General features: G+C 44.0%; 1 protein-coding gene across 1 annotated transcript in view; it reads left to right on the top strand.

The window, feature by feature from the left end:
- Window positions 1-1,080: 1,080 nt before the first annotated feature.
- The window catches only part of LOC124973866 (selenide, water dikinase 2-like), a 51,734-nt gene continuing 29,741 nt past the window's right edge, over window positions 1,081-23,073 (top strand). Inside the window, 3 exon segments of the mRNA XM_047537550.1 lie at window positions 1,081-1,578; window positions 1,745-1,813; window positions 1,970-2,052. Coding sequence (XP_047393506.1) covers window positions 1,081-1,578; window positions 1,745-1,813; window positions 1,970-2,052 — 650 coding nt within the window.

Here is a 23,073-nt window from a genome sequence, read left to right as displayed (position 1 = left end):
CAAGCCTCCTCACTGTGGCATTCTCTGTCCTGTCCATCTTGCGTCTTCCTGCTTGCTGTGCCCCGGGAGCCACACAGCAGATTGCCGAGGTGTGTGGCAGACCACACCACCCAGGACGGTGTAAGTGCACGCCATTCGCGCAAGATCACCCGGGGATGCGCTTCCCAGGACTCCCCTGTCCCGAAGCCATTATGACTGGATCTTGGGTGGGAGGAAAACCAGCCTTCACCCCGACCTTGCTCAGTGGCACACTGAATGTGCACAGTGCATGACGCTCCTAAGGTCGGTGACCCCAAACCCATGCTTGGGAAACCTCCCGACCCGTATTCAAAACCCAGACAGGCAAAATCTGACAATATAAATAAAACAATGAACAACAACAAAAACCTTAAAGCTTTAAACTTCTTTTCCGACTAAATGAATTTGTGTGTGGAGTACCACCTGTGTGTGTGTGTGAAGTACGTGTGTGTGACATATCACCTGTGTGTGTGTGTGATGTACAACTTGTGTGTGTGAAGTACCATCTGTGTGTGTATGAAGTATCGCCTGTGTATGTGTGAAGTACCACATGTGTGTGTGTGAAGTATCACCTGTGTATGTGTGAAGTACCACATGTGTGTGTGTGAAGTACCACCTGTGTGTGGAAGTACCACGTGTGTATGTGTGAAGTACCACCTATGTGTGTCTGTGTGTGAAACCACCTGTGTGTGTGTGAAACACCACCTGTGAGTGTGTGTGTGTGTGAAACACCACGTATGTGTGAGAAACACCACGTGTGTGTGTGTGAAGCACCACGTGTGTGTGTGTGTGAAGCACCACATTGATGTGTGTGTGAAACACCACCTGTGAGTGTGTGTGTGAAACACCACGTGTGTGTGAGAAACACCACGTGTGTGTGTGTGTGAAGCACCACGTGTGTGTGTGTTGTGTGTGTGTGAAGCACCACCTAGAAAGCAACACCAGAACGTGTTTCTTTGATGAGCTGCCGGAACGTGGTACCTGGACAGCAGCTCCCTCAAAGTGGGCAGCAGCAAACGCGCCTCCGGGTTCCAACCTCCAGCCTCCAGGGAGGTTCTGGAGATGGCGGCCCCGGGGAGAATCCCAGGTGCGCTGAAGCACAGGGGGAGGAAGGGGAAGGGGCGCGACAGCAAGGACAGCGACCTAGAGAACCAAGGGCGCCGGCGTGGCAGGCGGCCAGGAGGACGCGGGCTCCTGGATGGGGCGCAGAGGACGGGCTGCTTCCGACTTTCACCTAATGGCGCTGGCGCCGCTCCTCCTGGGAGCCCGCCCACCCTGGACGCGGCCCGCTGGCCCCGGGCAGTCCCGTTCCCCATCGCCGCGCAGGGCCTGTCCCTGAGGACCGCGGCCACCGGCACGGGTCGGGCGCCTCCTGCAGGCGTGCGTGCTGGCGGGCCGACGGAACCGGCCGCCTCTCCCCGGCCCTTTCAGATTCCTGGTTCCCACCCGCCGGGTGCGACGCCCTCCCGCGTTCGGGCGCGTCGGGCGGGCGCACAGCGCCACCTGGTGGAGTGGCCTTCAGGCGTCGCCCCGCGCGTCCTCCGGGACTTCCCGCCAAGCGCAAGTCGCGCCCAGGGCTTCCCGCTTCTGTCCACCCGACCTAAGAAACGAGGGGACTCCTGTCGCGTTGTGTGTTGGGTCGTTGTTTCCAGAGTGAGCGTGAGTCTCATGTACCCTCTAATAAGGTTGCGCTGACTTCAGGTGCAGCCGTTTCCCGCCTTCGCAGGAGGCCCTGGGCGCCGCTCTGACTGGCTGCATGGACCTCACCATCCCGGGATGTCTCCCGACGGTGTGGGTCAGAGGATGAGGTCTCCTCTTGGCCGGAGCAGACCCACCCAGGAAGCCCGCAAAGAGGGTTAAAGACAGGACACGCTTTGGGCCGAAAGCTGAAGAGTGGAAAAGGTTTGCTCTCCAGGCCCTATGCGCTGCTGAGGTCGCCTCCCCTTCCTAGGCCTTGGCGGTTTACACCTGGATGAAGCCTCAGTCTAACTGGAGAAGTAAAAGCTTCCTTCGGCTAGATTCCTCTCAGGCTAGGTAGCAGGCTCAAGATGCTGGCGTCGCTTATGGAGATTCCCCCACTCCTTCCAATTGAGAATCATACTCCATGAAATATCGTAACTACCGATAATAATCAATGGTGTTGGACACAAATGTCATGGAATTAACAAGTCCAATTTCATTAAGTTCACAAAATATTTCTATATTGTAGTAGAACATAGTCACCCATCAGTGTCCACATGGGATTGCTTCCAGGACTCCCAGGGACACCAAATCCATGGATGCTTAAGTCCCTTGCATAAAATATTTGCATATAATTTACACACATAGACCAATTTATTTTAAATAATCTATTCTACCTAAAACAGCGCAAATGCTATGTAAATAGTTGTTAGGCGACATTGTTCAGAGAAAAATGACAAGAAAAAAACCTGTCTGCATATGTTTAGTGCAGGCAGGACCTGGCAGGCCTAATAAAACAGTCCAGGAATAAGAAGAGGGAGGAACTTAGCTCAACCATCAGGGAGAGAAACTGGCCTGTGAAATGGCCGGAAGCCACGGCAGGACTTGCCTGCACCCCACACCATTCACAGGGACTCTGGGCAGTGCCTGGTATGTCTTAAATCCAAGTTTTACCTTTTGAAACATTGTGAAATTTTTTTCAAGTATTTTCCATGTCCAGTTGGTTGGATCTGCTGATGCAAAACCTGCAGACTCTGCAAATACAGAGGGTGACTATTTACATAATATTAAAACTTATCATCTTCACCATTAATTGCACTTTTTAGTGGCATTAAGCACAGACACATTGTTATGCAGCCACCTCCACCATCAGTATCCAGAACTTTTTAAAAAATATTTTTTTGTTGTAGATGGACACGGTACCTTTATTTTATTTATTTTTATGTGCTGCTGAGGATGGAACCAGCGCCTCACACATGCTAGGCAAGTGCTCTGTCACTAAGCTACAGCCCCAGCTGTAGAACATTTCACTTGTTCCCATTGAACACCAGCTCCTCCTTCCCCACCCTCCTCAGCTCTTGGTGGCCTCTATTCTGTTTGTCTCTATAAATTAACTACCCATGGAATGATAAAATAGATATCCCTTGGTGGCTGTCTCCATACACTCAGTACCATGCTCTCAGTGCTGACCCACATTGTGGTTGTCAGAATCCCCTTCCCCTTAGGGCTGGACAATGTCCCAGTATGTGCCTGCACCATGTGGTGCTTGTCTTTCCATCCTTTAATAGGTCCCTGGGCTCATTCACCCTTTGACTACTGTGAATAATGCTGATGTGAACGTGGGTGGACCCATGTCTGTTCTAGTCCCTGTTTTCAGCTGTTTTGGAAATGCACCCAGAAGGGGAATTGGGAAGATAATTATGTATTTAATTTTTTGAGGGACCACCAAACTATTCCACAGTGGTCCCAGTACTTCAGATTCCCACCACCAGTGCACAGGGCTTCCAGGTTCTCCACATCTTTGTCAGTATTTTCTCTCTCTCTCTCTCTCTCTCTCTCTCTCTCTCTCTCTATATATATATATATATATATATATATATATATATATATCAGGCATCTTAATCAGTGCAAAAATGCATATAATTATGGTTTTGATTTGCAATTTTCTAATAGTGAGGATAAGCATTGCTTCATGTGCTTATCATCCTTGGGTATATCTTCTTTAAAAAAATATATCTATTCAAGGTCTTTGTCCATTTTCCAATTGAGTTTTTGGTTTCTGAATTGTGTTTTACAAGTTTTCTAAATATTCTGGATATTAATTTCCTAGATATATGATTTGCCAAAATTTCTCCCATCCTGTGGGCTTTTTATTCTGTTGATGGTGTCTTGATAACATAAAAGTTCTTTTAATTAGATGAATCCAATTTGTTTATTCTGTTCCCTTTGTGGCCCTAGCCTCTGAGGTCATATCAAGAGATCATTGCCAAATGCAACATCCGGATGGTTTTGCCATTTTCTTCTAGGAGTCTTATGGCTTTAACTCTTATATTTAGGCCTTTAGTTCATTTTGTGTTAATTTTTGCATAAGGTGTAAGGTAAGGATCCAACTTCATCTTTTGCCTGTGGCTATCCACTTTTCCCACCACTATTTGTTGAAATGACTGCCCTTTGGCATTGAATGGTCTTGATCCTTTATCAAAAATCATTTGACCTTTAATGTGAAGGCTTATTCTGGATTTCTCTTATTTCTGATATTCCATCAGTCTACTTACCTGTCTGTGTGCCAGTACCATACTGTTTAGACTCCTGTAGCTTTGTAATAAGTTAAGAAGTGCAATACTGGAGCTGGGACTGTAGCTCAGTGGTAGAGCACTTGCCTCACATGTGAGAGACACTGAGTTCGATCCTCAGCACCACATAAAAATAAAGGTATTGTGTCCATATACAACTAAAAATATATTTATATTAAAAATTTCTTTAAAAAAGAAATGCAAAACTGCCAACTTTGTTCTTCTTTCTGGATGATTTTGGTTATTCCACAAGGAAAACATTCTTCAAAAAAATAGAAATATAAGAGAAGAAGGACTAAATACAAATTATTGAAGTAGAGTTGCTGAAATAAAAGATTCACAAGAAGGGCTCCATAATGGCATTGAGACGACGAAACAGTCACTGAGCTCAGACAGAACAACAGAAATTGTCTGATATGGACAACAGAGAAGAAATGACTGAAAACAGACAAAACCTGCAGGACCCAAACAGCAGCAGGAAGAGGCTGGACATTCCTCAACGAGATCCAGAGAAGAGGCACAGGCATCAAGTGAGCAGTGGAGAGATGGGCAGACAGACACACAGTAGATTTATAAGCTGTGTATTTGAAGAAATAAAGACTGAAAGCTCCAAATTTGGCAAATAAAACTTACAAGTTCAACGAGCTAAGCAAAACCCTAAATTGAAATGAATCCATGGATAGTGCACCTGATACAAGGAAATAATGATCAGAATGACTATGATGCTATGAAGAATCAAATGAAAAGGCACAATTTAAAGGGATTAAATAAATAAGCAGATAGCAACCCAGAGTTCTATATCCAGTGAAAATATTTCTGTTATGAGGTAGAATAAAGACAATTTCACATGACTAAATTAATCACCAGCAGACACACGCTGGATGATATTAGAGAGAAACATGGATCATCAGGTGTGAAGAAAGAGAAACAAGCTGGGCAAGGAGGGGCATGTCTAGGATCCTAGATACTCAGGAAGCTGAGGAAGGAGGATCACAATTCAAAGTCAGCCTGGGCAACTTCGTCAGACACTGTCTCAAAATGAAATCTAAAATGCAAAAAGCTGGGGATGTAGATCAGTGGTAGGGCACTCCTGGGCTCAACCCTCAGTACAGGGGGAAAAAAAGAAGAAAAGAAAACAAAATATAAATACAATACAATATTATGTTACTCTCTTGAACCCCTGAAAGTACTATGAATGTTGAAAGGAAAACATGAGAAAGAAATGTTGTGTTGCCTGATAGATAGAATTTTCTGTGTTATGAGCTGATGTTATACACAGGACAACTACAAAATGAATGCCAGAGAATAAAAGGACTTATATTTGTAAGGCTTCTAAATTCCACTTAAGGTAGTAAAACCATTAACTACTAGCAGATGGTGAAATTTAAAATACTAACATTGCAGTCTCTAGAGAAACCACTAAAAATAAACTATACAACAAGCTGTAGTCAACAATTCAACTGGTAAATTAAAATAGAAGACTAAAAACTATGTGGATTACCAAAGAGAAGGCAGGAAAAGGGGAAAGGAGAGGAAAGATACAAAAAAAAAAACAGAAAACAAATGATAAAATAACAAACATGAATACAAACACATCAATAACAACATTAAATATACATGGTTTACACACACCAATTAAAAGACAGAGACCATCAGAACAGGTTCTTAAAATGCCCTAACTATATTTTGTCTATAAGAAACTTACTTCAAGCATAATATTTAAAAGTAGATAGGTTGAAAACAAAAGATGGAAAAGGTTGTACCATGCCAACACTAATCAAAAGAAAGTGGAGCAACTTTCAGAAAAAGTGTTTCTAAGCAAGAAAAATTATTAGGGATAAAGAGGAACATTAATTACATAATGATAAAATAGACAATTCACAAAGAAGATGTAAGAGTCTTAATGTGCATCTTCCTAACAAGACAGTTTCAAAATAGATGAAGCAAAATAGGATACATCTAAAAGGAAATGGATGAATTCACAGTTAAAGCTGGAGATTTCAAAGCTCCTCTCTTCATAACTGATAGATCAAGTTCATAGAAAATCAGCAAGGATGCACAAGAACTGAACAAAAACACCAGCCAACAAGATCTAATGACATTTACAAACTACTAAACCCAACAAGAACAGAATACTTGAACAAGGAACAGTCACTGAGAGAAATCATATCCTGCATCATATTATGGGAAGAAAATTCAAAACATTTTAAAGAAACAAAATCACATAAAAAGTGTTCTCCCTAACTGAAATGGAATGAGTTTGATTTGAAAACCAAAAATATATTTGGTAGGACATTTACAATAAGCTTTTCTAGCATTTTTTCCTATGAGTACCTTACATTTCAGTCAAACCTTGCTCTTTGATCATGCAATGTGCTTCCTGGGTTATTTGGCTTTGTGTCTCTGTGACCAAAGTACCTGACGAGAACAGTTTACAGGAGGAAAATCCACTTTGGGCCCATGGTTTCAGAGGTTCAGTCAACTCCACTGCTCTGGGTCTCAAAGGAGAAGTGAAAGGTGGACAAAGCTTCTCAGGTCATGGCCACCAAGAAGCAGAGAGCAAGGAGCCAGAGATAAGATAAAATCCCCAAAGGCACACCCCCAGTGACCTAATTCCTCCAGCCATGCCCCAACCTACCTACAATTATGACCCAGTAATCCATGCAAATAATAGATCCATCAAATAGATTAATGCACTGATTAGGTTACAGCTTCATAATCTATTCATTTCACCTCTGAACTTTCCTACATTGCCTAACACACGAGTTCTTCCAGGGACACCTCATATCCAAATTATAACGCTTTCCATTTCCCCACTTTGAGGGTCCCAAGACCAGGTCTGATGATCTGGTGCAGACCCTCCTGGTGGTCAACACACAATCCTGCTCCTGGCTAAGATCTATCACAGCAAAAGGAAGCAAAGGAAAAGGCACTGGGGCAGAGCCAGGTCTTCTGAAAACTTTTCAGATTTATGTAAAATATGGTATGCAAAAAAAAGAAAATCTGGGAAAGAGCACCTGGGCACATTTTACTCCTTCCCTCTCCCCTTTAGATTTTAGAAGGTCACTAGATACACCAAATCCATTCTCCCCTCTAATCTTGAATTTGACCTGACTGCTTGGTGTTTAGCAGAGTGGACCACTTCCAATCTTGCCAACATTATCCTTATGCTGCTTAGTCAATTGTTCAGCCAAATGCCTGGTCAACTCAGGTTTGTTGAATTGAGCCCCAGGGGTTCAGGAACACTGGACAAAGGAGTGTTATCTGATCATTCTAGCCTCAAAGGATTCAAAGCGAAACCACAATTAAATGAAATACATTCAGGTTCTACCAAACAGGTTCCCTCAGCCAGAGGCTATGAAGCGGGATGCTGGGGTGTGGTGCTGGGGTAGGAGAAGGTGTATACTGGATGCTGTTTGGAGATGGTGCACTCTGGGCTACAGCCTAATGGAAAGAAAGATCTGGTAAGTGAATTGGAACAAGGATACTAGCATGGACAAAGGCCCAGAGTGGCGAATGAGGCCACGAGACTGTGGGGACACAGAGAGAAATCTGCTGGATGTAACAGGCTATGAATGAAATTTGAGTAGGTGATTTGGAGACATGCTGACAAGAGGAAGAAAAACATTTTCTCCCACTAAACAAGCCAGTGCATCTTGCAGCAACCAAATTTAAAACCTAATTGTGTGCAAAGGGGCACAAGGGATTTTTAGGGGGTAATGAAAGTTCTAAGACCATACTAGAATGATGGTTGACTTATATTCTTCAAATGGTTGTTTGTGGGATATGAACTGCACCTCAATAGAGCTAGTTTTATAAATATTTTCCAACAGTTATCATCTTAATTGTGTAAATGTATGGGACTGTGAGATATTTGATATATATATATACAAAATAAAATGCTCAAATCGGAGTAGTTAACACTTCCCTCTCCTTAAACATGAAAAAATTAATGCATAATAACTGTATATTTATGGAATATACTGTGATATTTCCATGCATATAAAAAATGTACTGATCAAATTGGAGTAATGAGCACTGTAAGCTCCTTATCATGACTTGCTCTTTGGAACCTTTGAGCTTCTCTTTTCTAGTTATTCATAAAATATGTAACATATTATACAGAACTAGAGTTACCCCACTGTTCTGAGGCAACACAAGCTTGCTACATCTTTTTCTCAAAAATATTTGTGGCTGAAGTGCAGGTGGCAGGTGTGCAGAAGAAACCGGGAGCTAATGCTGCTTGGCAGGATCTACCCTCCACAGGGTGTGGTGCCAGGATTGCGATCCCTGCCACTTGAAGGCTCAGTTCGAGGCCAGCCTCAACATCTTAGCAGAGTCCCACGCAATTCTGCAGGACCCTAGCTCAAAATTAAAAGGGCTGGGAATGGAAGGCGCCCCTGGGTTCAATCCCACTAACAATTTTTTTTTAATAAAAGCATCTGCTCTCTGACCTTAAAATGCTTTGTTCTTTATATGCTTCAGACTCTTTCTTGATTGCTACAGTCCCTAGACAAATAACAGGACTGCCAACCTCCAAAGTGTTCCAGTGAATAAAGTGACTCGTGGAGGGGGTCTGGAGCCACCTTTCCTTCTTCCTCTCTGCAGCCCAAGGACCCTGAGAGCAGTGAGCCTCATAGGCCTCACTCTTCAGAGGCACACAGTCTGCCTCCTGTGTCCCACCACCAGGAAGCACCCTAAATTGAATGAGGGGTCAGAGGACAGTCGCTGACCACACTCAGGGAAGGCTGCTGGCTTCACTGTGCTGGGGAAACAGATGAACTCCCACCAGACATTTGGGCACAGTGACAAAGTGAAGGATGTCAGGGCATAGTCCAAGCAGCCTACTCCAAAGGTGATCTCCTGAGCTAGTGCAAGACCCAGGATGCTTGCCGCCAGGCGAGAAGTGAAACCTTCTCTTTCAACTTTGCTTGGCAGGTCCAAGGAGGCAGGGACCAGTCCCAGGGTGGACATGAAGACAGCTGTCACTGGCCTCCATGGCACCAGGCAGGGTCAAGCAGTTCACTCCAATTCCTTTGGCTGCTGTTCTAACCGCACATTCTCAGGCAGAGAGGCAGGTCTGTGGATGAGCCTGCTGCCTGGCCTCACAGGAACAAAGGGATGGAATGCACAATAGCCCAGGACTGAGCACCGTGAGGTACTCCAGAGGTCACCCTGCAGGGAATCCATCTCAGGGAGGCATCCCACCCAGAGAAGGGAACTGGCTCTAGGTCAAGCGGCGTGGTATCCCACAGAGTCTGAGGTCAGGACTCCACCCCACACAGAATTCATTTCAGCAGATGTGTGTGTACTTCCAGACAATTCCGGCCTATTTGTTATTTGAATGCCTTTATTCTTTTATAGGTGGATTCCTCTTAAGTGTTAACTCATCTTAAGAGGAATTTTTTTTTTGTACCAGGTATTGAACCCAGGGGTGATTTTTAAATTTTAAGTCAGGGTCTTGCAAAGTTGCTTAGTGCCTTACCAAATTGCTGAGGCTGACCTCAAACTTGCAATCCTCCTGCCTCAGTCTCCCAAGCCACTGGGATTGGAGGCAAGCACCACTGCAGGAAATTTCTAAGTTCAGTACACTGCTAATGAAAACATGCTTGTTACACCACATCTAGATTTTTCTCTCTCATGGACTAACATTCTGGTTACCTTCATTTGAACTACCATGGGCAACACCTGACCTTGCATATCAATGTGCCCATCAAAGTTAGGCTTCAGGTTGGTTGGTTTTCTCACTGGAGTCCACTTTAAGCATACTTTCTTAATGGAGGTGTAAAAATAGACATGCCTACTAAATGACCTTATTTTAAAGCCTTTATTCTTTTATAGGTGGATTACTTTAAATCATGAAATTGAAATGTTTATGATCCAAAAGAATGACTGCATATTGGCAGTTTTATGTGGTTCTACCCAGTGCCCTTGGGAAATGTCAAAATTTGAAGAATTCTTGCTTTGTGAAAGGATTATTTGCATTGACTTTTCTGGTAGTTTTTTTTTCTATTATGCCCAAATTTCAATGATATTCTGATATTCTAAAAAGTTAATAGATTTCACCAAAATACCAGAGTTTAATTTTGGGGTTAATAAAATAAAATATAAATAGTACCTACATGTTCTTTTATCCTCCCTAAAGAAACTAATATCTTAAAGCAATTAGACAATAATTCTACCATTGCATTTAGGTAAACATCAACCAATTAAAGAAATGAGAGGCTAAATCTATTTGCTCCCTCACTGTGCCAAGGATTCCATCTCAGTATGTGGTGCTGGTGGAGTTGGATATCACCGTGAGCATGCCACTGGTGTTCCCAGTCACATCTCCTCATTTCAGCCCTTCCTACATCCAACTGGGATGCTCACAAAACCTGTTATGACTCTGTTAAAACTGGCCAAGGCCTGGACACATGGGCATGTACATTCATTCCTTAAATAACAAAATGCTTAGCTGTCTCTCAGGAAAACCTTCCAAACCCATTCCATGATGGTTGGAAGCTGGCTTTTCAAAAATGGACATGTGCGGAAGTAGCCTGCTCAGCCAATGAACTCTTGACATCAAAATCCCCCACATGGAGCAAAATCCCTCCCCCCAGAGAAACGTGACCTGTGAGCTGGCATGATGGTTAAGCATGTGCAAAAAACCCCTAAACTCCCTCTCGCCACCCAGTGAACATGTCTGCCCTGCCAGTCAATCAGGAAGGTTGAGCTGGGCTTACAGCTCCCAGCATCCTTACCTCTGGAATGCACGAGAGAGCATTTTCTATTTGCAAAAACCCAGAGCCACAGTGTTAGTTTCTATGCACATGGGAATGAAAGCCCTTTCTCCATATCATGTGCGAGAACTTTATAAAACCTTAGAATTAAAAGGGGCAAAAGAAGAGATCCCGTGGGTGGACCTGACACATTCTGTACCGTATTCTGGGTAGAAAACGTAGGAGGTTGCTTTTCACATGAGCGTGTATGTTCCTATGTGCTAACCATAGAAAACAAAAACTTGATAATTCAATTTCCTTCCATCATTCTGTGAAAAAGCATAATTACTTCCTGGACATCCAACTCCAAAATATGCTTATATAGGTTTATCAGTTAGGTGTAGTGACATGTTCAAGGTGTGCGCCCAAGTTACAGAAAAACATGTAGTATGATCATGTTTCTATAAAAAACAAAACTGCACATAATCATGAAGATATATTCTTCTTTTTGTCAGTACCAGGGACTGAATTCAGATGTACTCAACCTCTGAGCCACCTCCACAGCCCTATTTTGTATTTTATTTAGAGACAGGGTCTCACTGAGTTGCTTAGTGCCTCACTGTGGCTGAGATTGGCTTTGAACTCACTATCCTCCTATCTCAGCCTCCCAAACCCCAGGGCATAAAGATATATTCTATATGCATACAATATAATACACATATATTACATATGCAAATATTGCAAGATGTGAAAATACCTCTCTGAGGTGTAGGATTGGAGAGCAATAAGTAAAATTACTTTTGCATTGTTTGCATTTTTTAAATGAGCACTAACTCCTTTTATGATAGTTCAAGTTCATTTATTTACACCCTTAAATTTCATGCTCTTGAAAACTTCTCTAGTCTCTGTTCTCCTATGGTCCAAATCAAATGTCTTTCAATATCTGGTCAGTAAGACACAATCTCTTTCTGCACACACATGGCAGCATTGGCAAGTGATCTCTACTCTGGCCATCATCAGCGGAGGCAGTTTGGGAATCTCACCTTGAGCTTCCTGCATCTCTTCCCACCAGCATGTTACCTTGTCCTGAATGGAGCTTTGTAAATACTCAGTAAGGGTTTTGTTAGTGACAGACAGCTGGACAAAGTTCAAATCCAGATGGTTCCATCTGTCAGAGCGTCCTGCTGTACCTGGTCCGTGCCACCCACTCGTACTCCCAGAGGGGACAGTCACCAGAAACACTGCCCTGCCTGCTGGGAGCTGGATGTTTATGGACTTCAGGTGGGATTGAGACACAGAAGCCAGAAAGCAATGGGAAGAAGGGATCGGAGAAAGAAGAAATCAAAGTCCAGCTGAATCGTAATAATGAGGCACTCACCAGCAGGAGGCAGGGGGACCTAGGTTAAAACAAAGAGCAACTTGGAGGAAGGAGAGGTGTCTTGTTAGCCACTGCCCTCCCCACCCTCAGGAGCGATGGGTCTGCTACTGGTCAACCTTCCAGTCAGAGCCAGAGAAGCAAGAGGGTCAACATCATGGTGCTGTGTGTCCCCAGAGGAGTCTGGATTTGACCCTGTGGTCATGAGGAGGCTGGCATGGGCACTTTGTGAATCAGGCCACGCACTTGGACCCTGAGCTATCCCTGTGCTTACTCCTGCTGGAGGTATAAGAAATCATCTTTTTTCCCCCCTTAATCTCATGCACCTGTTTGCCTTAACCCTAATGAGCACATGTTTATGTAAACTTCTGACCAGATGGCAGCCCACTGTGGCTTGGCCCTTAAGGGACAAGCTCCTGCTCTGTATTTAAATAGGAAATGACCTTGAAATTGTAACCTGCTTGCATAAACATGAGTTTTAAACATGACCCACGCAGGATGAAGGCCTCAGTTGAACAGCTCACTGAGGTTTCTCCATTTGTTTCTGATCAAGTCGCTGCTCCTACCGACCATCCTGCCAGCCTGTGCCTTGGCCCTTAGCACCCGACATGTTGGCTTCCTCCAGTAGCAAGATTGTGCTCGAAAGAGGAGCTGAGTACCTGTTAGCTCCAAATTCATCCTTGTTAGTGCCATCTGCAAAAGGGATCTGAGTCCCTTCAACAGCCTTCCTTGGCCAGTGGCATGATGTTCAATCTGGACAGAGAGGGGCCTGGATGTGCTGCAGAGGAAGGGGGCCTCCTTCCAGGAGCAGGGGTGTAGAGGAGGAGGCAGGGTGGGAGGAGGAGGCATGGGGGAAGGAGGAGGAGGAGGAAGGTAGGAGGAGGAGGAGGAAGGTAGGTGGGAGTAGGAGGCAGGGGTGGGAAAGGCTGGAGACCCCAGGAAAACGAGGTGCCCTGGAACACACTGCAGCTTGCAGAAGTTCTCCCCGATGCCTCAGGAATCAAAGCACAAGGAATCACCTGCTGGATGCCATTCCAAAAATGGAACTGAGGATGAGCATTGGACAAAGCCTGGACACACTGCTCACTCCTGTCCCAAGTGACATCATAAGAGGATGTCAGGCAAGCCCAATCCAGTCTATGCTTACTCCATTTTTGGGGAGTAGTGATTCTGTGTTTTTGTTTTTCCATTTTTTCCTCTTCAGGATGTTATGAATGATGTTGGTTAGATCTAGGAGCATCAGGACAGTGTGTTCCTCTCAATTTCTTATTAGTGACAAATTACACATCAGCATCTCAAGTGATTTTTTGAGTTCTCGTCATCAAGCTCACCCTGTAAAGTTGATTCATTTTATAAGTGCTCCATTTTAAAGTTCAACAAACTGTAAACTGCATGTTGTTTAATATAAAATGAAGCAAAAAATATCTAAACATGCTACCAATTTTTCTGAAATAATCAGTTTCAAACTTAATAGAAATGCAGTGGTGCAGGGCATGGCAGGGCATTCCTGTCATCCCAGGGGCTTGAGAAGCTGAGGTAGGAGGGACTCAAGGTCAAAGCCAGCCTCAGCAATTTAGGGAGGCCCTAAGCATCTTAACAAGACCATGTCTCAAAATAAAAAATGAAAAGGGCTGGGGATGTGGCTCAGTGTTTAAGCACCCTGGGTTAAAAATTCAGTACCAGAAAGAAAAAAGAAATTAGGTAGCAGTAGTTCCTCAGTGCACTCCTGTGGTTGGGCACGGGGGACTCATAACAACAGGTGGAGATGAGTGAGCTCACCCCTTGCAGGGAGTGTGTCCTCATTCGGGTCTCTTGAGCTACAAATTGGTTGTCCAAACTGCTGCTTGGTAGTTCTCAAGTGTTCTTCCTAAGAATGGGCCGATGCCCAGACAACAGCATTGTCAGGTGGGCTCCCTCTCAGGACATCTTCCTGGATCTGTGCCCTGACCCTCACCGCATCTCTGAGTCTGCACCTCTTCCAGTGCCTTCATAGGTCGGCTCCCACAGACAGTCCACCCCCAACAGGGTGAGCAGTCTGGATGCTTCAGCTATTCTTAAAGTAATGAGACAGGTTCAGAGGTCTCAGTCCCTAGACGGGTGACCACATGACTCTGGGCCCCTGGTGAGTCGGACACCAAGGTGGGAGGAAGTGGCAGAGGAGAGCAGTCAGGACCTGGCCACCAGGAAGCAGAACTGATGACACAGTCCTACAAACAGAAAACACTGTGATTCTGAATGTTTAAATGCTCTAAATGATGGCATGAGAACAAATATTTACTTTGCTTTCTCTCATTTCCCTGTGCATGGACAGCCAGCAGTGAGAGATTGGTAAGGTTTTGGTAGCAAATCTTACAGGACCTAAAATAGCCCTAGTGTTTCACACTCTTACTTGGGTCACTGCACAGCTCTGGCTGGCAGGGTTATTTTATGTCCTGTGCTGCCACGCAAAAGGACAGTCCATCTTCTTATCCAGCACAAAGGAGGACAAGGCAGAGTCTCAGCCAGACACTAGGGATGTAAAAAGTGACTGGAGAGGCACCAACACTTGGGACAGGAACAGCGCTGTCTGGGGAGCTTCAATTGGCCCCAGACAGAGCCCACACAGCCACCTGAGATGGCCCGTTCACTCACAGGGCTTATCTTTTGTGGCCCGAGAGAGTGAAAATACCCCTGGCTCCTAGCCTGGCACTTCAAGCTGAGCCTTTTGCACCCCCTAGTCCCCCAAGTCCGCTCCTCTCTGTGCATCAGCAGAGCCCACAGGAGCCTGTCCTGTCTTCCTTAGAAGTGTGTGTCCCACCTGGGGCCAGCTGGCTTGTCATGCTAAATCAACCTAATTTTGAATCCAGGGGTTGATCTCCACCTCTGGTCAGTAAGTACTTTGCCAGTCCCTGTGTGCTAGAACACAGCTCCAGGGGAGCAGCCAGGCAACTACTCAAGTGCTCCCATGTGCTGACAACCACGGACTGAGCCTGGGCAGGGTGTGTGTCATGAGGCGTCTGTTTGTGTTAAAGGGATCTTCTCAGAGTGGGGCTCCCGCACTCCCACAGAGACTGGGAGACATGTGCTCTCTTCTTGATGATTAGACTTCAAAGGGCTGGCTTCCAGGTCTTTCAGAAAGACATTACTGGGTTGTAGAGGATTTACATCTCAAACAGGCAGAAAGGATTTATAATTGTAAGTTTTCCAAAGTAAATGCTCTTATCAAAAGGAGGTTAGGTTCTCAGGGACCTATAATCTGGTTCCATCTGGAGCAAAGAGTGAACTGACAGCACTGCAATGTCCCAGGAAGGCAGGGCAAGGGAGGCTGTGGCATCCACGGAGGTAGCTATGAGCTGAGAGGCCAAGACAGAGTTAGTCTGTGTGTTGGGGTTGGGGGTTGGGGGTGTACCAGTGGCAAGAGTTTGCGGTTCTTGACAGGTGATACCCAGGAGGTAGCCTGGTGGTGTCGGGATTCCTGCAAGACATGAGACTAATCCTGACACAGGACTTGTCCAAAGAAGGGTACAGGTGGATCTGGACCTGTGGATAGTGAAGGTCAAGAATTTAAAGGTAGAGAAAATATTGTCTCCATCTGGAGGGATGAAAAAGCAGATGTTGAAGGAGATGAGTATCCACCTTAGAAAGGGGCAGTGGGCTGACCCACGAGAATGGGAGGCCCTGAGGTAAAGAAGGAACTGGGAAGGTGGTTTTGAGTACTCAAAAGGACCAGACCCCTGATGATACTGCTAGTGAGGGGATATGGATATCGCTGCATAAAAGTAAAGAATGTTGATAGAAATGTGTTTTCTGTAGCTTCATTTGGGAACTTGACTAAGTTGAAAGGAAGTGGAAGATTTGTTTCTCAACTGTTTCCGGAGACATAGTAAAAACTACTTTTGGTCAGAGTTTCAGAAGGGCACAGCCAGGTGGAGGGGGAGATTAAAGGCTTGAGCCACTGCATGTAGTTGGAGAAATTGACCTAAGGAAGAAGTGAAGTAGCAAAGAGAAAAGCAAAGTTCACTTCATGTTTATAAACTGCTTATCTGATTTTGAGGAGTTATTACATCAGAAGAGTAAGCAGAGGTCTTCGAGAAGTTCACAGGTGTAGGATGAATTCTGTGAGGCTGTGAGTCTGGAGTATCATCAGGATCCAGAGGGAGGGATGTTTTCACCCAGGACAGAGTGATCCATATTGCTATGCCCAGTACCTTTATGGCCATAGGGGGAGCTAAATTGTCCATGTAAGAGACCTTATATCTAGGTTGTAGGTGTTTCGATAGGTCCATCTCTTTCCAGGTTGTGACTAGAACTTGTACTCCTGGCTTTCCTTTCTTCTGGATCTCTCTGGCATTTATTGTGCACAGCCAATGGGCATTTCCTTATTCTGGAGTGTGACCTGAACTCATCCCAGATTAATCAGGTACTGCAGAATCTGATTCACTTCTGGGTTTTGGACTTACTTAGAAAAGATAAGCCATGTAACATCTCATATGGAAGTAGCATCTGATTAACTTTCAGAGTATTTATGACTCTCATAAGGACAATGAATTATAAATTCATTTGGTTTTGGATATTGCCTGTCATAGCTTAGCTGAAGTTCTCTTAAGGGAATGGTTGGCCCTTTTTACTTGACTGGAAGATGTAGATTTTACTGTATCCCTAGTGCTTTTGCTACTTGCTGGGTAATTTGTGCCATAAAAGCTGGACCACTGTCACTTTCTAGGGATCTTGGTAAGCCAAACTAGGGATGATTTCCTTTAGGAATACCTTGCAGCCTCCTGTGCCTTTTTACCTTATTAGGAAATGTCTATATTCACTCTGTAAATGTATGTATGAGGTTTAGCAAGAGCTTGTATCCTGGGTAGTAGGGCATATGGGTTAAAATCTTGTTCCAGTCCCTCCTGGGTATGATCCGAAGTGTTGACCTGGTTCTAAGAATAGTACCAACATGTAAGTATATTTCCACTATATCCAGTATAAATACTGTTACATGAACATGTGTAACATGTTTGTGAAACCTCCCATCATGAGTATCATCAGTAAATACTAGGATGTATTCTCTAGTCCACACGTCTGGGTGTGCCAAAAGTGGATCTGGGAAATAGGTCCAGTCAGTTCCCCTATGACCTCCCCTTACCTAGCAGTTCAATTGAGCCAACATAGCCACAAATATTGTGGTTGAAGATGTAGTGTCTCCCTATTGTTCAGTCATCTGCTTGGCCTGATATGTGAGGTCCTTCAGTTATCTGCATGAAGGCAGATTGAGCTTTCTGTGAAGCCTGTACCTGTACCATTGCTGAATCTGTTCCCTTCCATTGTACTGTTTGTCTTTCCACCAATCTAAGTCTGACAGGCCTACTGTAGTTAAGAGCCAAGTATCACTCAGCAGCAGTGAGACTTTTAGCATTACAGTATTTAAGTATCTTAAAACAAGGGGAGCATGAGAAACAACTTTGTGGGGTACTGTCTCCCCCCTTGTTTTGTAAAGTTGTTGAAGAGTTGGTATAACCTGGAGCATCAGCCTTAAATTGTAGAGAATGGCTGAGCACTGCAAAAGCAGCTAAGTAATGAGAAATAACGAAGACTGTTTTCTTTTATGAGAGCAGTGGCATAAAGGAAATGAGAACAAGTATCACTAATAACATGAGCATAACATGCTTTGCCACAGTTGATTTGGCCATAAACCACAGGAATCAACCCCAGTAGGTGAAGCTGAAGTATGAATCACACACTGTGGGCAATAATGAACAATTTTGTGTGAGCTTGATCTCCCGTAATGTGAATTTTTTTGTGCATATTGGAAGTATTCTGATAAAGTGAAGAATGAGAAGTTTGAGCACAGTCATATGGAGACATTTGTTGACAGGCTGCAACAAGTATTCACCTTAGCATGGTGAGATTTAGAATGAGCTCTAATATGAACAATAAAACAAGGATATTGATGTACTTGAACTGTTTATTGTAAAGCATAAAATGAGATAACTCTTCTGACTGTACATGTCCAGTTGTAACTGTTTCAATGCACACAGCAACTCCTCTCTAAGAACTCTCACTGTAGATATTAACTGATTTATTGGCAAAATAAAGTAAGGCACAAATGAGAGATTAAAGCTTGGCTTGCTTTGTAGGGGTGTAGGAAAGTTGCACCACCTGAGTATGAGTATGACTCCAAAAACTAGTTCTTCCTAAACTGGAATTATCAGTGAACACTGTCACTAACCCCATCTATTGGCTGAGCACCTACAATCTTTGGGAAAATAAATGAGGTTAAAATAGCAAATTTAATGAACATATCCTGAGGACAATGATTGTTCACTTGGCCAGGATCATTAACAAAAGCTAACTCTTAGTGTGTGAGGATTGTTCAGCTGAAGAGGGCACCACAGTGAAAGAAGGCCTAGTTTTCACCAGATGTATAACTTTTTGTTTTGAGTAAGAAAATTATGAAGTGGTGTCAGTATAAACACTGAAAGTTAGCTATGTATTTTTGTTTCTTTTATAAATGGTCTTATTATCCTAAATTGACTTAGGTTGTTATATTAGAAATTGTACTTACATAAAGTATTAACAGAAAATAAATGTGAAGTTTGTAAAGAAAATACAATAAAAATATGCAATTTGTATAATAGCTATGAACCAAGGAACATGACTTTTTGTAATTTTAAATCTTTACTTAGATATGTATATATAGTAATTTTGTTTATTTTAGGGTTATGATAATCTTTATCACAAAAATCTATTTTTCAACTTAATTTTAAAAGAACTTGAATGATTATCTTAAGATGGTGATGTAGAAACCAAAGTTATGAAATACTTCCAACTTTATTTGAAGATTACACTTGTAGTCATATTGCAAATAGCTAAATATTTTTCCTGCATATAAAGCTTTTTATTTGTGCTTCCATGGAACATTTTTATTTTGTCTGGGTAGGGTACTGGGTCAGTTTGGGGTGTCTGTCATGCACACAGCTTAGGCTCAGGTCAAGGTGGATCACTTCCTCCATCACCAAACTGGATGGATGCATGGGCGGTGGGTTCTCAAGGCAGGCCTGGCCCTTGGCTCTACCGCTGCTGCTGCTGCTCTTGTTTCTGAACCTGAGGTTGTCCTTACCGACCATCCCCCATCCTCCATCCCTTCAGAGGTTTTGGGGGAGATAGATGTGACTCCATGGGGCAAGAAATCCTGGAAACCACTGCTCCCCTCCACTTACAAAGGGGCCTAGTGCTCTTTGGGTGGGACCCAAAGTCCTTTTGACCTGGGGCCTGATGGAAAGGCTGTGGTGGGGGTTGGCTGAGGTCAGGTGCTGTGCCAGGAGTCCCTGTATCTTCTGTTTACATCCACTCCAATACAGGAAGCCGAGAGACATCAACCTAGGTAGGTCAGGTTGCCCACTCTGGTGAGGATCTTACTTGGGTGGAAATCCCCAACAATGCCCAGGTGTGGGACTATGGAATAAGACAGGTGGTCTGGGTCTAGCCCTGCAGCTGGGTGGAGGGGACAGCACCAGGGCTGGTTCTTTGGGGCCCAGAGGTGGAGGTTGGTAGGCTCAGAAGTCTCAGGTCATATCAGTTAACTTCTGAGATTCAATATTCTCATCTGCAAAACAGGCAAAGAGGTGTGTCACAGGGCATCACTCCCTGTTCATTTGGGCTGGGTCACTTTCCCCTTGGTCTTGGTGTTCATCAATGGATGAAGGCATGGGCCTGCAGGAGGAGGACAATGTTTGTGAGGGCACATGCTGGACTTCTTGGGCCAGGTGATGCCTTCTCAAGGAGTCTCTGCAGCTGGCCCTCCTTTAAGCAAGTGTATTGGAAATGATCACTCATGGTTTTCAGTATTATGAACCTGCCATGTATGCATTATTCCATCCTTGGGGCAAAACTTCCAAGTCCTCTACCCTGAAGCATAGGTTCTTTGTGCTGGGCACAGTGTTTTTACCCACTTTGCACTAACCCTTTCATACTTGTTCACTTGTTCAAAGACCCAGTGTGTGCTTTCCTCTTAGCCCATCTATATTTTTCATTAAAGAACAGTGCTGACAAGAAATTCAGGCCTAAGTGACATTGCCAAGGGCCTCACTCAGTAGGAGAGAGACAGGACACTTTGCCTTTCTTCCTAAGTTCCCTGGTTCAGTGGAAGAGCTTCTGTCTTCTGAAGTTCATCATCCATGATCAGATTTTTTTCCCTTTGCTCAGCAATCAGTGTTAGGTTAGGGATTTATAATAGCAATGAGCAGACAGTACAAGCAAAAATGATGTTTAGCTGCCTCTTTCTATGACTCTAACTGACTTGGGCTAATTATATGTGCATCTGGAGTCTAGTATTATGAAGTAGTGTAAAATAAAACTGATCACAAAATTGGGAGTAAAAAGGTTTTTCAACAATGAAAAATTTATATCACTGGCCCCAGAAATAAATGATAAACCCACTCAAATCTTACGTCAAAGATGTGAATGAAAATTGTGGAAAGTAGCAGATTAGTGAGGTGAAATAAGCAAAGTATTGAATATCTCATGATATTCACATGTTTTGCAGATATGATGGGATGAAAAAACACAATAAAGAATGCAAACCACAGTACAATATGTTCACTATCCCCATGACGGAGTGGCTGATAAGGGTCATAGCTAATGACACCTGCCCAGCATTGACAGAGTGCAGGAATGAATTGCACTGGCCAATTAAAACACCAAAATACAAAATTCCAGGCATCATTTCTAACAAATGCATATCACTTTTGCAACACCTTAAAGTCAAACTATTGTACATTCCTGCACCAAGTTTGTGTGAGGAAGAAAGTGAATTCCAAAGAGCAGTGGTGTAAGATGGAGAAAAGCAATGAAGAAGGTTAATGAATAGTGCCCCCAGCATCAGATGGGAGAGTTAAGATTTAGATGAGTGGGAGCACACTGGTGGACAGAATCCAAAATGCAATCCCAGTACATGCAGAGTGATTGCTAGTGTTGGAGACGTCACGGCTCTATGATTGTGAAGTCCCTCTACATTAAAAAGACAAGGGTTTCTCCCCTCTTGCCCCTTATATCTGTCCCTACCTCCACTAATTCCAGATAAGTATAGTATATACTTATAGTATATGCTACTCCATATACAATATCATCAGAAAATCTTCCACGCTTTTGAAATCTGCAACTTGTTTTATAGAATTGAGTTCAGACTCTGACTTGAGTGTGTTTATTGCATGGAAACATTGGACAACATGATGCTCTCAAAAGCAAAAAGGGGGTTTTTTTTGGGTTCTGCAGGCTACACAGTGGTTCTTTGAGCCTAGTGGAACTCTCCAGCAAAGGGGTTTATGAAGACTAGATTTCTGGAGAATATAGAATTAATGGTAATAGGCAGTGGGAGTCATGAAGATGGTTTCCTATAAAACACAATCCACTGAGGTGATCCTCTTTCATTTCCCCCGCTGCCTCCCTAAAAACCCGTGTGTTTATTATTCAAGTGTATATACTGAATTATCTTCAGAAGGTGCAATCATTGTTAAAATTAATGAAGAGCCCAACTACAAGAGCAATCCAGGGTGGGATCTGGAAAACTGGACAAGGATTATTGATGAACTGTAATAGAGGGACACTGATAAAACGACTGCGCTGTAGTCTGAGAAACAATTGCAACATGGTCCAGAGGCACTTGCCAAATATGTTACCACTGTAGTATTTGAAGGAAACTCGAGGTTCTTCTCTACCTACCAGAGAATATCTGCCCGCCCTAACCACGCCTTCTGCCCTCTACTGTGACCCGACTTCTGTGGCTTGATCCCACATTCCACAGGAGTTTACATTCAAACTTTTCTCAGCTTCTCCTGGACTCTGAGCATCTGCTCTGGGTCCTGTGTCGACATTTCTCAATGTGGAGTCAGTCAGTGTGTCAGTGAACTACTTTTAGAAGGATGTGAGCCCACAGGGTCAGGGGCATGTTACCCTCTCATCTGGGGTATTTGAATGGAGCCTTTCCCTGTGCATTCTGATTGAGCTGAAGTAGAGGAAGGAAAGGGCACTGGGTTACCCTAAAGACCTCTCACCCGTGGTGGCTGGGGAAAAGCAGGGAAGACTGATTCTGCTCATGAGGAGAAGGCCTCTTTAGACATAGATCGAGATGCCTCAGGGGAAATTCACTGGGTCAGGAGGCAGTGATATTTTTTCTAGGAGAGAGTGAGTTCACTTCCATATGGTTTACAGGCAGTGGTAAGGTAATGTCATGGCAGTGTCTCAGAGTGATTTCAAGGGGAAAGGCTGATCCCTGTGCCTTTCTGCAGATACCTGGAAAATGCCTGTGATGTCATTTGGAGGGATACAACTTGAGTATCCTAGAGCTTAAAGGGACTGTATATCGAAATGATTTTAGCCACAAAACTGCTCAGTGGGGTTCTCTGTGACCACATCTGTGAGATATCCTCTTTTAGAGTGAGATCACAGGGGACAACTCCCAACTGACACACTCCAGAGGCCCTCATCTCTTTCCTGACCAGAAAACTCTCCTTTAGTCCAGATATCTGGTGTCTTTCAGCCGACAGGGTCAGGGAAGCCAGGGAATTTAAACTAACATAGAGAATGGGCCTCTCTTACTTGTTCTGAATTGTAACTGTTTTCATGGAAAGAGGGCTTGGGGACTTCCTGTTCTTGTCCACTGTGACATACCCTCAGCCATTGTTGGTAGGAAGGGTTTGTTCATTTCCCTGTCTGGTACTTCAGGAACAGTGAAGAGCTGTGGGGTTCTCTTGTTTTT

Source organism: Sciurus carolinensis, unplaced genomic scaffold (assembly GCF_902686445.1).
Source record: "Sciurus carolinensis unplaced genomic scaffold, mSciCar1.2, whole genome shotgun sequence".
In the NCBI taxonomy this organism is placed as follows: domain Eukaryota; kingdom Metazoa; phylum Chordata; class Mammalia; order Rodentia; family Sciuridae; genus Sciurus; species Sciurus carolinensis.
Note: the sequence above shows the minus strand (reverse complement) of the source record. Positions and strands in the feature narration are given on the sequence as shown.